This window comes from Anabrus simplex, chromosome 1 (genome assembly GCF_040414725.1).
Source record: "Anabrus simplex isolate iqAnaSimp1 chromosome 1, ASM4041472v1, whole genome shotgun sequence".
NCBI classification, from domain to species: domain Eukaryota; kingdom Metazoa; phylum Arthropoda; class Insecta; order Orthoptera; family Tettigoniidae; genus Anabrus; species Anabrus simplex.
In genome coordinates, this window is record NC_090265.1 from 1,080,507,225 (window position 1) to 1,080,523,665 (window position 16,441).

At 37.8% G+C, this 16,441-nt stretch overlaps 1 protein-coding gene across 1 annotated transcript in view; it reads left to right on the plus strand.

Annotated features, from left to right (window-relative positions):
* The window catches only part of Cubn (Cubilin), an 882,604-nt gene that overhangs the window by 617,439 nt on the left and 248,724 nt on the right, over positions 1-16,441 (plus strand). Inside the window, exon 50 of the mRNA XM_068225286.1 lies at positions 9,909-10,088. Within this exon, the coding sequence (XP_068081387.1) occupies positions 9,909-10,088 (180 nt within the window). The remainder of the gene's footprint in view (positions 1-9,908; positions 10,089-16,441) is intronic.

Sequence of the window (16,441 nt, forward strand, 5' to 3'; positions counted from 1 at the left end):
AGAAGAGAAATTAACAGTAGAATGTAGAGATAGGAACTACAAGAATGAAATCAAACATATAGACAGTATGGTGATATTCTTCAACAGTGTATGATTTATAGGAAAGTATCACATGCCAGATTTGATTCATAGAAAATACCGTATTTACCCAAATAATCCCCGCTGTTGAATAATGCCTGCACCCTAATTTTTGCAAGGCTTATTTTGAAAAAAAATAATTAAATGAACTAAAATTCCTTCCGTCGAAAGAGTAACGTAGGCATAGAAAATACCGTATTTACCCAAATAATCCCCGCTGTTGAATAATGCCTGCACCCTAATTTTTGCAAGGCTTATTTTGAAAAAAAAAAATTAAATGAACTAAAATTCCTTCCGTCGAAAGAGTAACGTAGGCATAAACAAACATTTCGTATCACTCCGTGAGGTCCACGTGGTCTTTATGCAAATATGAACATTTAAATTTATGGATGTAGCTGCTTTGCCTGAGATGATAAAAATACATTATCACTGCTATGAAATATATTTTCTATGAAAATGAGCAAGTAGGTCTACTTACGTGACAGGTATTTCATTAATCTGAACTAGCTACAGGCTCGATTCCCTGTAGATGGGAAGATTCATTGTCTCTTGAATCACTAGAATCCTCTCCTAAATTACTTACAAGTTCGTCACACTCCACGTCTAAAACACTTCTCACATGTGGTCTCTTTTTACTGGACAGTAACATGGTAACATGACCGGTGGTTCTTTTTGTGCAATGTAAACACTTGAAATAGCCACACTGGAGAAATCTGATGTTAGTTTTGCGATACAGTAGAACCTTGTTAATTCGAAGTCTTTGTAATACAGAAATCGGACTTCCAATTATGTGATTTCAAATTAACAGCCATCTTATAATTCAGAAAAGCCAACCCTTGCCAGTTTTCACGGATTCTGCTTTTCCGCATACTGCCTGCTACGTGATATTGTGGTGTTCCTTAGAATGCTGAATATAAAAGAATTATAATTTCACTCTATTTTCAACTATAAAACACACTATAGACACACTGAAGTGAGTGAAAGTACGGAAAACTACCGGAAGACGCGTTCTATCATGACGTGGAGAAATTTTTAATTCAAATTACTCTGTAAAATACGGTGCTATTTAAAAAAACTGTTTTCTTCCATCTACGGTTGTACAAAGTATAACTGTACACTCAGCATCAAAAACTAGGTGAGCCAGGAGCGTGTTGGCAACCTGGATGCAAATAAAACCCGCACCCCAATTTCGTGCCTCAAAATTATTTTTTTTTTATTATGCGGGGTTTATTCGTGTAAATACGTTATATCCACATTATACGTATTTAACCTATATAAAAATAAAGTTGTAGAGGGTCCGCTGTCTGTAATTTCATGTATTTTGCTATATTTTGATGTATTTATCCATTTTAGTTCAACTCAAGATCGTATGAGTGGTTTTTAGATTTCTTGTCTGTTTGTTTGTTTGTTAGTTTGTTTCTCGCACCATCACGAGAAAACTGGTGGATAGATAAATATGCATATTTAAAGTCTACTCATCCAGGAGCAAATTTTGATATGGATATGATTTTAAAATCACTGAATAGACTGGGGGGTTTATAGGAAGACCGAAAAAGTTATTTGATATTTCTCATACATTATTCATTTTCTGGAAGATCTGTAGACTATATGTGAGATGCCCCTTCATTTTAAACCATTACGTACATAATATACTTTTCAAATGATGGAGAACATTACTACTTTCTGGAGATTTCATGCTCTGTGTCGAGTAATAAATGTCCTTGCAGACTGACAGTGAATCTTCTGGTTACCATGGCAATGTCTCAGTCTGCTTGCCAGCAGAAAAGTAACGTTACATAATTTTTGCCATCATTCCTTTAAACTTGTAGTTTGTTGGACAGAAGGCAAGAGAGGCATCAATTATAGTCAACTGTCTTAATTTCTGCACATATATATATATATATATATATATATATATGGGAGTATTAATTGTGAAACTTACTCTCCTTTTGTTGAGTGATATTATGCACTCTTTCTTTTATGTATTTTTCTGTTTCAATCTATGATTTTTCCAATTAAGTCGCATGGTATGGTTAAGTGGAAGTTATTTATTGTCAGTGGGTAGGTTGTATCAATTTTAAGAGTTGGTGTATTTTACTATGGCCCCTATAAAACAAGCTTTCCTTGGAAAATCATCATTCAAAGCTTTAAAACACTAGCCTGCATGTAGGTCATCTGAGAATGCTTCTGAACATGAGGCCGGTTTGAATGCAGCCAGATTTAGGAAGATATTTGGAGAGCAATGCTGATAGTAAACTTGATTCACCTCACAGATAGAACATCATTGTAAATCTAGGGCATCTGAGGCTGTTTTTAATAATGTTGTTTTATGTCCAAATGTTTATGAAGATGCCGAGGAGCTAGATATTTTGCATTGCAAGAGTTCCTTTATGTATAGGTAGCTCTACTGACATGAGCTTTGAAGCTTTTCGGCTTTCCACGAGTGACACCTCTTCACATGCTATCAAACTGTGGCAGGCTCAGTCCCACTACCTTACCTTGGGCACAGCCAACACTCATCTAACCCATTTAGCACAACAAGACTGCTTCAGAGACTTGCAGTTGTGATAAAATAAAGATCAACCTCAACTGAAGGCAGATATCTTACTGTTCCATGAAGTGAAAGGCAGTGAAGCATAAGCATATAACCGTCTCATCAGCACGATGCCAGACACTCTGGCGACTGACTTAAAAGTCCTTACAAAATTTTGTATAATTTTAATATCTAGTCAATACTATATATTTTATGTCCTCTTAAGACAAAACTTCACACATAAATATTTATATTTCATCAGACTACTGATGAAGATAACAAAGGCTGAACACAAGATAGAGCAAGACTTGGAATTGTGTACCTTTGCTGTTCAAGTGAAGGCCATCTGTGTGTAGATCCTTATCTCCGACCCACCTAATAGGATCTACAAATCTCATTCCCAATTTCCCACATACACATTCCATAGTCATTTAAATCCTTACTGTTGCATTACTTTCCATCCCTTTACTCTGGATACCCTATACATTTTTAAATCGAGGATGTCATCACCATATCTCTTCTCTGTTCCTTTTTTTTTTTTTTTTTTTTTTTCATTAACTGTCTTATACTGAAAATGGTATCCAGTGTTGATCCTCTGTATCAGAATCAATATTGCTCTTCTTGTAATTGTCCTTCCAACTTTTTTCTCTTTTTCTTTTCTAGTACCATCAAATGGGGTAATTCCGATCATTTTTTAAGGTTTTTTCGGATACACCCTGCGTTATTTACGTAGTACTTATGAAATGAAATATATAAGATTTATGATTCTTTAGCTTTTATTTGACTTTTCGGATACACCCTGCGTTATTTACGTAGTACTTATGAAATGAAATATATAAGATTTATGATTCTTTAGCTTTTATTTGACGTAACAAAGAATCGTAAGTAGTCGATAATAATGAAAAAATAAATAAAAATTGGTGATCGGTGTTACCCCATGGAGTGGGGTAATTCTGATCAGTCATTTATTTTTCTTGATTATCGGTATTTGACCGTCTTATGGGTAATACCGATCACATTTTTACTTTTTTTAAATATTTCTTAACATATAAACCAAAAACAAAGCAAATAAACAATTATTGAATCACTAAAAATAATAAAATTGATAGAAATACACAGAAAAGAAGGCAACATCAAGAGGCTGGCAAAGGTGGGTAGCATTCGGAGGCAATAGAACAAATTTGATGTCATGCTATCCACATAGCTTGATTACGTTAATTGAGAGATGGCTCGACAAGTTATTGCCTATTTTGACCTTGGGCCCCTGTAATGTCTTCATATAAGGCAACATAATTTTCTTAAACTATGCCTCGAACATCGTAAGATCAAACCAGCCACTCATATTTCGGCTATAACCAGCACCGTTGATCCCTCCTTCTGTCCACGTGTCATACAGATGCTTACTTTTGTAGACAGTGAATGGTGGTAACACTGTCCCGTCTGCTGCCGCAGCCACCATAACACTGATACTCGTTTTCGACGAGTATAAAATTCTCTCAGGATGTTTGACCCCACGTTTCACAACAATCTTCACATTTCCTGGATCATCACAGAAATTTGTCTCATCATAATTTATAATATTTGACATAGGAACTCCCTCTAGTGCGTTTTGCAGGTTATGGAAATAGTCCATGATAATATATCTCATAGCAGCTGCCCTGGATCATTTGGTGTTCCCCCCAATCCTCACTGTGAGTTCCTGATTCCTCCTGAGAAAACCTCGAATCCATTCTAATCCGGGACAGTTATCTGCGAACCTTTTCTCGACCTTCCCAGCGTGGTTCAAGTAACCCTGAACGATGTTACACATATCAGTATTTCTGAGCGGGAAACCCCACCTGGCACATGACAGCAGCCCTTCGACGAGAGTTTTTTCCTCCTCCCTGGTTAAGGCTGTCGGTGCACCCACCTTGTGTGAATATCTGTTCTTCAATTTGTCGTTTAGTGTGGTATATGGTACAGCAAACTGTTCAGATGCTCTTCGGATACTCATTTTCCCTTGACGGACAGCTTTTACTGCATTCTCTAAGTGGATAGGGTTATATCTACACCTTCCGACAGGTCCCATTTTCTTCACATATGTCCTCAACATGATCGGTATTACCCTATAACAAGACAACTTTGTATATAAAATGCCGTAACATTAAAATAGTGTAACGTAGAAACTCGTGCAAAAGCTTTATATGATAGCGAATAACAGAAGATAGGATTGCAGTATTAACTTACAGTCAATGTATGGTATGTGACGTTCTGAAACTGAAGTTTCCAATGACAGCGGTAATTTAATAAATTTCTCACTTCTTAACAACCTCTCCCGGTGAATTGTAGACAAGAATGCACATATTCTTAGTGCGCAGTCAGATAGCCAATAATGTTCCCTTTGTTTATACGCCACGTATTTAATCCATTGTCGTTGCAGTTTCGCGAGAAGGCTCACTTTTCAGAAGGAAGACCAAATGATCGATAATGCCCCATTATATCGGAATTACCCCATGTTACGGTACCCTTTCAAATATTTTTGATACCTGAGATATGAGTGTGATTCGAATCTTCCTCATAGCTAGCCCAACAAGCAGGCATCAGATATATATTAATCCTAGAACACGAACATTATTCAGTGGACGCTTAGTACTAATAATACGCGCATTTTACACAGTCAGAATTTTGTGTTCGTACACCAATTAAAAATTCAAAAACTGAAATTAACATTTTATTTATAAAACAATTTATCTGCATGCACTGAAATGTGCAAAATTCTTTAGAGTTTAATATAATTAACTTTCTCTGAACACGAGAAGTAGTGTTCTTGAATTTAACACTGAATGAAACTGAAACAAAAGGGAAATAATTTACATGTTTAACATAACTGAATTCAGCATGAATATACCTAGCATAACTTTCTCTGATGTTCTCCGCAGACTAGCTTCCCACATTTATAGCACTAAGTCACCGTAGTGTGCCTCTTTTTGTAGCAACACATGTAGCAGTACTTCCTCGGGCCGGTCTGTTGTACTGGCTCTTGTGTTCTGGACTGCTCTCCAAGGGCTGTGTTTAGAAGTTCTCTTAGGTGATGCAACATTCTCACACCAGATCCTCCAGCTCTTAGTCATTGCCCTCCGGTGAGTGGGGGCAATAGAATAACACCCATGGTATCCCCTGCCTGTCGTAAGAAGCAACTAAAAGTGGCCCCAGGGGCTCTCAACCTGGGAGCGTGGGTTGACAACCATAGGGACCGTAGCTGAGTCCTGGCATTGCTTCCACTTGTACCAGGCTCTTCACTTTCATCTATTCTATCCAACCTCCCTTGGTCAACTCTTGTTCTTTTCTGACCTTGACGGTATTAGAGCACTCGAGGCCTAGAGAGTCTTTCATTTTCATGTCCTTCGTAGCCCTTGTCTTCCTTTGGCTGATTCCTTCATTTTTTGAAGTGTCGTATCCTATCCATTTTTCTCTCTCATTAATGTTACGTAAAAGATGATTGCTTAGTTGTACTTCCTCTTAAAACAGTAATCAGCACCACCACCACATCTTAGTCACTGCCATGGAGACACCGATATCTTGTGCAACTGAAGCATAAATTCTAATCTGGTCATCAGACTTTTCCCCCAGATTATGTCTGTAAAACTGATGGGTGCAAATGACAAAAGCATTCACTATGGCAATGTTCATCATGTTGTAAAAAGAAAACAGAGAGGCTATCGTCTGGTTTTTCTTCTGCAGTTCATATTCTGGCATATCTGGTTGAGAGTGTCGACGTCTCCTTTCATTTGATTATAGGTGAGATTGATCTCGGGTTTCTTCAAAGAACTATGGACACTTTTCCCAAAGTGTCACAAGTTTGTCTGTTTTGGGCTTGAAAGAGATGCATGTGATGTCATCATCTTCCAAAAATATAAACAGTAATGTACCTGGAGCTCTTCTTTTGTAGTTTAAGTCAATTAATTCTGGTGGCTGTTCCCTCTTGTTCCCTTTTATGGTATTTATCCAGAAGTTTCCTCACAAGAGGCACTGTAGTGAACCAGCTGTTCAATGTAGTAAGATACCATGGATTCACCTGGAGGAGTACTACCTTTTCCCGGCTGAAATGTAGCATCAGTCATATAATGAGCTCCGTTATCACACATCATTATGATCTTCAGTTTGTACTTACTGGGCTTGTTCAGCATAGAAACCTGAAAGGACATTTTCCTTAGAAACCTACAAGTTGCCCATCTATTGTGCAATAAGAGCCCGGCTTATACTTAGCTGTGCAGTTTTAAATGAACATGTCCCAAATGTCACTCACTGGAACCAACTCATTTTCTAACTTCCATTCCTTTTTAGTCGCTTGTTCTTCAAAACGTGAACAATTCAGTAAAAAATTGAATTGCTCTTTAAACATGAATGCTCAGTACCTAAAACCACAGAATGAGTCATCAAACATTAGCCATGATGGCAAGTGATTGTTTTTCATCACTGCTGAAAACACTAAGAGACCAAAGAGAGCATTTAGCTCTTCCAAGGTAACATCACTTGGAGTTGCATTATGCTTTTGATAGTTTTCTCACTGTCTCAAAATTTCTTCATTTGTTTGTATAAGAATAATTTGGATTATATTTTTCTATGAAGAACAACTAAAAACATTTCATCAGTTCAGCTTTGGTATTTGTTCTGGGTCCAGGCCGTATATGCATGATGTTTCTCATCCTGGTTTTTCTGGGGTTTGGTTTGACTGTCATTCTCCACACATAACCATTCCTACCTAAAAGCTTCTCATTACATTCAGTAACCAGTTGCTCAACAAGAGTATCTTCATATGATCTTCTGCGGCGATTAGTGTCGGGTGGTTGTCCGCATAAGATGGTTGCAGTTGAAGGTGACCGTTCAGAATCGTTTGATGAAAGTTCAGGGTTGGCAGTAGTGGAAGGCAAAGGTCTTGTAGTCAAGAAGTGAGCATTTATTTTTATCTTGTTCCGTTGCACCACTGTCTTTCTTGGTCCCTCGATTTGCTGAATTTTTGCAGACAGGTCAGTATCACGATCACCATCAGAATCTTGGTCAGTGGGTGAATAGTTTGGGTTTTCATCAGTATCATCATAGCCTGATTCAGAATCTATGTAGTTCTCTTCTCCACTCTCGTCTCTGTCCATTTTATCAAGAATTTGACAAATGAATTCTTGTTTCCTCTGAAGTTTATCAATAGTGCATGGAAAATGACAGACATCATTATTTTTCAGCCATTAAGGTGAATTATGTGTAGGTTTACATAGATTCTATGCTCTGGAATTATTACGACAGCTAATTAAATGCTATATACACAGGGAAATACCCTTATATCTGCAAATTCATAAATTGTAATTTAAATGGCATTTCATGGTACCTATACCGTCTCCAGACGAGAACAAGAACCAAAACATGCTAGACACTATGGTACATCAATTTTACGTACAGTATGTGATGCGGTAATACTAACAGTGCATAAATCTGACATAGTAATTTTATCTACACATACTAATATACGTAAGAAAAGTGCAGTGACTTACCAGTAACATGCTGTAACCGGAGTAGAAATTCACAATTGCTTCTGCATGCTGCAGTGATACATTACCTACTGATAACTAAAAGCACTCCAAGAAGTTTGTGAGATATTGACAGACAGGGGGGAAATACAGAGCAGGTGAGTGATGCATACACGTATGTTTGCCATTTGTTAGTACTCTAGGGTTAACATAGTGCGTAAATTTATATAAGACTACAGCTGTTGTTTCAGTATGTTCAATATCTTAGACCCATAATAAGAGCTTATCATGGTCTTATGTGCATGAATAGAAAAACAACTTAAATAATTTCCACTATTCAACGGAAAATCCAAGATTCATACACAGAGGTCCGTAAAATGATCCTAAGCTTGATGAGTAATGTCAAAAGTACAAGGCACATAATCAATCCTATGTTTTACCATGAAAAAGTATACTTTGATTTTGTAGCAGTTATTTTCCTAATTAATTGAAGAGGAACAAATGTATGTAAGATTGCTGAGGCCCTTGGTAGGGAATAATAAGTAATTAAGAGGAGGATTATAGCCTGCTTAGACCCTAGTGCAGGGATGGCGAACCTATGCCACGCGTGTCATTAGGTGACACGCGAACACGATTTCGGTGGCACACCACATGCGCACATTAAAATTTTTATGTACATTTTGTACTGTAGACTATACGTACCTCATGCATCGTATAGTCATAGTGTTTCAAGTTTAAGAAATACATACCGAAAATCTAAATTCTAGTTCCATTCGGACGTGCATTATGCCAACACTGCAACACTGATAGGTCAGGAAGTCAAAAGAAATAAATGTCAGATGCAGCCGACGAGACATTCGCTCACCCACATCAGTGAATTAGTGAAGTTTGGCTTGTGTGTGGTTGCCAGCATCGTGCAATTATTCTTAGTGAGTAACTGTTTATTGTTTTGAATTTTGTAAGACAAATAGTTGCCAAGAAATTATCCCAATTTCAAAATTTGGAGAAACTATCGCACTTTATTTCAAAACCTCATATTGCACAAATGAGTCTTCTTTGAGTGGTTAGACATTGGTAGTTTAGAAATGGAGTTGACTGAATGTTAAGGAAGCATTTATGGGTGAAAAAGTTTGTACAACTTGATGAAGCATTAGTGAAAATCTAGTGTGCTGTTCATGATGAATACTCTCCCCAGAAGCCGGAGAACTTAATACTTGAACGGTGGAACATCTTCCCACAAAAGTTTTCGGCGCTACTTACTTTGTTTGGGTCGTCATACGCCTGCAAGCAGCTATTTTCTACTATGAATGTTGTGAAGACTAGTTATGAAACTAACATAAATGACGTAGCTTCGAAGTATTTTTGCGGTATTGGAAAAATACGACCACGAAACATGCAGTCACATGTATTAGGTATTTTAAAATATATATGTAATAATATATTATGAAACATAATTTGGAATTAGGGATGGAGGTCGGTGGTGGCGGTGGTGAGTGGAGGCGGGGGTTGTAGCCATTACAAACGAAAATAACAAGTGGCACAGTAGACAGTTGAGAATAATAATCCAGACATAAAATGGCACAGTAGTTGGAAAAGGTTCGCCATCCCTGCCCTAGTGTCTAGTGATATTTATTCATAAGGCAAAGCAGTGAAAAGTCAGAATGAGAAACATTTCATATTCTCACTGTTAACAAATTGACATCGAAAAGCCTGGTTTCTACCCAAACTAAATTATAAATATACCACATGTTCAAAATATTATAGTGCAGATATTTTAGGAATTCTATTTTATTTTCCAGGGCTCGCAGGGAGTACGAGGTGGACCACTGAACTTCACTGCGCAATACCAGATTTTACCATGTGGTGGAGTTTTGACGGGTCCTGAGCAAATAATATCAAGTCCAGGCTTTCCCAACAATTATCCTCCCAATATGCACTGTGCATGGTCAGTTTCTTTCCCTAGTGGACAGGCTATTTCAGTAAGTATTTAAGTCTTTGACTCTTCCTCTAGGACAGATCACTCATTTTAAGTTGAGACTTGAGAATTTTATATAATAGAATAGTAGTTCTGGAATATATGTATTATTATCATATAAAATAAGTAACCTGTTAAGAATTTGTTGTTAAGATAGTGTATTATTGTCGGACACATTATCTTCAATTTCAGTTAGCAGATTTTTCATATCACGATAGGCTGTGCACATATCGATGAAATCATGTAAATAGCGACTTTTTTAGTTTTCCATCCATTGAAGGCTGATTATTCAGATGTATCATATTACAAATGTACTATGTGATGTTTTCAATATAATATTTTGTAAGCAGTGTGTGCCTACTTAATTGTCAATTTAATTCTTGACTGGTCATAACAATAATTTAACAAAGGAATTTTAATAAGGCAATAGCATTGGTAAGAAATTATACTTATAAGCAAACAAGTAAAATTGTCAGTTTCATAACAAGCAACATTTTGACAGTGTGTCTTTGTAATTTTTTTAATACAGTAGCTAAGGTTAGAATTTTGATCAGTAAAATTGAGATTTTCCTAAGGGAAAGTCATCCCAGTGTTTCAGATTCCATGCATAACTCTACCTACAGTGGCTTATGACTTTATGAGTATGACTTAAGATCAGTAATTATGTAAAATTCCAACTTGATTCTGTTGTTACTCTATTGGATTTTTGTTTTGAAACATTTATTCTGTATTTTAAGTTCTTGATACTGATGTTAGAAAGTTAAAAAATAACAAGTATAGTTACTCATATAAAGAATTGATGAAAGAACCAAAGTGAAAAAATGGTATTAACATTCTCGTATAATATATTTGCTGCTATTTCCTTTGTGGGCAGACCTCTCTGTTTATTGAACACTAGCTTTAATCTGCAGCTTCACACATGTGGAATTTGTTTTAGTGGCATTTCATAGAACTGATGAACACTGGAAATATTTTCATAAAGTGTTCAGTAATTTTTGAGAAATGGTGTACCATATTTTGATATAATTGAGGAGTGTCTGTTCAAAAGGTGTTATTTCCACATTTAAAAAAAAAAGTATTTCATTCGCATGCATTGCAGTCAGTGGCGGCTCATGAGAAAATTTTTAGGGTGTTCACAACAACATTTTTGTTCATGTCTCAAATCAGCAAAAAAAGTAACATAGGTACAAGAATCATTTCACTAACAGTTCCTTGTACGGTTCCTTCCTCACAAATAATTTGGTGGAACCCCTGTAACCGTGGATAAATTTTATACGAGACTAATTTCTTAGTGTAGAACTAAAGTAAAATGCACAATAACTTTATTACACTGCGAATATTGAAGGATGCGAGCACTATTCTTGGTTTTTTAAATAGCACGAACTTCACCTGGCTGTTAGTGTAGAACCAAACAAAACCCCATGGCCTACCAAGCGAGTGCTGCTCAGCCCGGTGGTCTGCAGATTACGAGGTGTCGTGCGGTTAGCACGACGAATCCTCTCGGCCGTTATTCTTGGCTTTTTTGACAGCCATCTCACCGTCAGATAGCTCCTCAATTGCAGTGGACCTCGAACCAGCCCTCAGATCCAGGTTAAAATCCCTGACCTGGCCGGGAATCGAACCCGGGGCCTCCGGGTAAGAGGCAGGCACGCTACCCCTACACCACGGGGCCGGCAGAGTTCTACTGTGTCATATGTTAATTATTCTCATCTTGGAAATTATAGACAATACTACCATAGGGAACTCAGTACTCGCGTTTTTGTGTGAGAATTTTCATGTTTATTTATTTTTGCACTCAAATGAGCAAGGTCTGTCCACCAGCTGAATTCCATTCACTTCTTTCTTTCTTGAATAATAAACAGGGCAAACAAAAAAGTGCGTTCCTAGATCTACACCCACAGAGCCACTTGCGTGTTTCATACACTTCTCTCTTAAACTTACGCCTATACTCGCGTTTGTCAGTTTTTGTAAATTTTTCGATAATCAAATTTGGTCTGTTCGGTCCAAGCCTTTTAAATTCTAACTTATCCTGATAGGTTAATATTTCACTGGTTAAAATTACCTGAACCGAATTCATTTCCTCTTACACAAAGAATACCATGGTCACAAACCATACAAACACAGAAGCAGAACAGAACACTTAAATTAATTTCACTTGAAAAGATTTTCCAGTCACAAGGTAAAGCAAACTTCTTCCCGCGATTACAAACACCTGTTCACAACGAGCTAGAAAATGCCTATTCAGAATTAGGGTACTAGCAAAATCTGCTGGTAATGTAATGCAATAGTAGTTCCTGGGAGGCTGTGGCTAACCGTAATAGGGGAGGTGGCGGACCCTTGTGGTCAACTGTCATACTGCCACTGGGTTGAGGGTGGCTCTAGACGACAAGGCACGTACCTTGCCGTGCTCTTCGCTAATGGGAATATCAGTGCAGAAAACCATGACGTCATCTGCTTTGCGCATGCGTATAGTCTTCAGCACAATAGCGCATTATGCAGTGTGCTCGCTGCACTGTCAGTCAAAACAAACAACTGTCGGTGCAACGGAGGTTCGATGTAAGTCGAATGGTTACGATCGATTGTCGAAATCAGGTCGAAAGAAAGGAAAGTTTTAAATTATCCATGAATGCGTAAATATGTATTAAAACTGGGTGTTCACGTGCTCCTGTGCTCCTGAGAGCCCACCGCCACTGATTGCAATAGTTAAATACTATCGAATGCCATGTACATTCCATATCAAAAAGGTGTAATTTCTTGTGTAAACACACTCCTCACAACATGATCTTCGTCAAAAGGTCCTATATGTATTGTGAACATCGGTGTGCAATTCGAATCACCATATGAAAGTCAGGAACAAACAAGACTATTTCCTTAAGCTCCACTTAAAGTGTATAAAAGTAAGTGGATCTATTTATCGTCCAAACTAAACTGTAAGAAGTTGCTCCAATATTATAATGGCTCCGCACCAAACAACTAGAAAGTTTCATGTACGAATTTTTATGACACATTCTTAAGGGAATACTATATCAGCTTCAAAATGGCTGCATCAGCTGTATGCAGTACATGTCTGTTGTGGAAGAATAGGATGAGAAACGAGGCAAATCCAGTCGCCAAATGGAGGTTAATGTTGGAAAAGAGAATCCACACCTTATGGGCTAAATATTTTTTATAAACTGGCTCACCAAACGTGGATAACAGCATATCATTTTGTTTTGATATGAAAAAAGTGCAATATTTGCCAAAGATGCATACTGTTCAAGGCAAATAAGATTGCACAATCTATGTATCGTACAAATATCTGGAAGGGATCCAACATTTTTCACATGGTTGGAAACACTATCAGGGAGAGGATTAGTAAAAGTTTGTCCTGCTCTATTGGAATATCTATCCAAGTTGACAATACCTACTAATATCCATACCTTACGGCTATTCTGTGATTGATGTGGTGTACAGAATACAAATAGCCATGTCATTCACATTCTGCTATTTTGGCTTCACAATCAGGTAAATGACTAGTTATAATTAATATGCTTGTTCTTCCTGTCAGAGGACATAGTTTCTTTCCAGCTGATTGGGTGTTTGGGAGACTAAAGAAGGACATTAAACAACAGACCATTATAATGACAAAAGAACAGTATTATGACATTCACTAAACATGGCAGTGTTAATGTCCTAGGAGCAGACTGGGTCCTCTATTATGTTAAAATGTTTGAGGATTATTACAAAAAAGTGCAAGAGTTTAAATCGGTGAAACAAATGATTGTTAAAGTGGATTAAAGAAAGGGCTTTATCATCATTACACATGAACATTATAGGTTTGAAACTGGCATGGAGAAAAGTATTCAAACATTGGAGGTAGAGGACAACCGACAAACATCAATCGGTTACCCCCTCTTTCACAAGGATTGCATGAAAACAAGAGGAGAAATGTCAAAAAGCTGCTTTAAAAACAATTTGGGGAAAATGGAGTGATTGACGGAACTGGACTTTTATAAATGCGCAATCGTACCTGTTGTGACAAACATATGCCATGATACTGAGGTGCACGATTGTGAAGGAAATGAATATTGTGATTGCGTAGAATATCATATACTGTAGGTGGTGTACGAGTGTGATGGTCTCCTGGTTTAGTCGATTGTGTACTAATGGTTAGGTAGATGTCTCTGTTGATATTTTATGGTAAGCTAATTTAATGTGTTAGTAGATTGTATGTAAGAAACATTATGCAGTGATCATACACAGACATTGTGGAGATACAGATTGTGACTAATAACAAAAAAAAAGTGGGTTCCATTGTGGAGGAACGGATTGTAATTACATCGAACATGATATGTGTGACAGTTGATTGTCATGTTCTCTTCTTCATTAGTGTATAACTTATCCCTAAATTATTATAAAGGCAGGTAAATCTATGATATATTTGTTGCTGTTCTCATCATCTTCTTTGCATTTTCCCATTTATGTAGGGTCTGCCTTCTTGCAATGTTTCTTCCACTTCAATTAATCCATAGCGTCCTGAGGGCTGAGTTTGGTGAGCCGCATGTCATCTCTCACCCTATCCAGCCAGCGTGTTTGTGGTCGCCCTCTAGGTCGGCAACCCTCCGTGTTCAGTTGAAGGGCATTTGCAACTGAGGTTTCACTGCTACAGCGTACATGCCCATACCATTGCAGACATGATTCACCGAGCTCGATAGCTGCAGTCACTTAAGTGCAGTCAGTATCCAGTATTCGGGAGATAGTAGGTTCGAACCCCACTGTCGGCAGCCCTGAAGGTGGTTTTCCGTGGTTTCCCATTTTCACATATTTTTTTTTGCAAGTTGCTTTACATCGCACCGACACAGACAGATCTTATGGTGACGATGGGACAGGAAAGGGCTAGGAGTGGGAAGGAAGCGTCCGTGGCCTTAATTAAAGTACAGCCCCAGCATTTTCCTGGTGTGAAAATGGGAAACCACAGAAAACCATCTTCAATGCTGCTGACAGTGAGATTCTTACCCACTATCTCCCGGATGCAAGCTCACAGCTGCGTACCCCTAACCACATGGTCAACTCGCCCGGTAGCAGAATTCTTGTAGAGTCAAGATACTTTGGATAGGCTTCAGACAAAGGGAATTTTTGTGCTATTCTTCAATACAGGGCATTAAGAAATAATGAACTATGTGTTGTTCTCAAGGGAGAGAAATAAGTACATTAGCTCTTTAATTCAAAACATAATTATTGATTGCTGCGATAAAATACTTTGTAAGAAAGTTGTTGCAAGGGAAAATAAAGCCAGGTGTTTTTTGGTGCTGTCAGAAAAAAACAACGGATATATATAATACAAAACAGGTAGTCGTTTGCGTGAAGTATGTTAATAGTAATGCAAGGGTACATGAAGACTTTTTACGATTTTTTTAGGTCGAATTGTTGACAGGACATGATCTAGCTGAAAATATTCTGACAGGTCTACAAAAGTGTGGTGTAGATTGCCAATACCTCTCCGGTCAAGGGTTCGATAGTGCCGGAAATATGTCAGGTAAATTCAGCGGTGTCCAAACAGCAATTAACACTTTAGCGTCGACGTGTACATTTGCTTTTTCCGTGGTAAACTGCTGAAATGCAGTATACATTTTTCAGGTTGTTGTGGGCTACGGATGTTCGTAATTTTATTCGTAGATGATAATCAAAGACATATTTTATGTTCAAAGTTACTATTTTTGTGTCCCCCCATTGGGGTGACATATGGTTATTAGGTTGACTATGCAACAGAGAAAGCGCATGTCTCCCCTACAGGGGTGACGGCCTTTTTACCTTTGTTGTTGTGGAACACTGTGCTCTGTACTGTGAGCTGTTGATTTACGCGCCTTTCAACGAGTTCCTTGTAATTTACAGTTTTGTGACAAGAAATTAATTCATGTTATGTGTTTCTGTGTTGACTAAGCCATGATTACCGGTAGAGAGATAGAAGAACAACCTGAAAAGGGTTCAAGTGTTGAATCAAGAGATGTTGACATTTAGGATTTGCAATGTGATGCCACCTTTTCCGAGTCAGAATTCAACAGTAGTTTGTGTAGTGAGGACACTAGCAAAGATTCCGGTGCTGCATCGAGCAATGATTCAACCAAATCATCAGCCAGTGACAATTACTGGGGAACATTCCCAGGTTTGCAGGAACATTTTTTTTATTCACACGTAGCCCCGGTTTACAATTTCATCTGAGTGCTAAATCTCAACCAGTATGTAACAATAAAGCAATGATAGACTCCAATCCACATTATTTTCCTTGCCATTAATAATTGAATTCTGATGGTTGCGTATGTCACCCCATATGGGGTGACAAATATCAGACAAATTCCACTGTTTGTTGCGCAATGCACA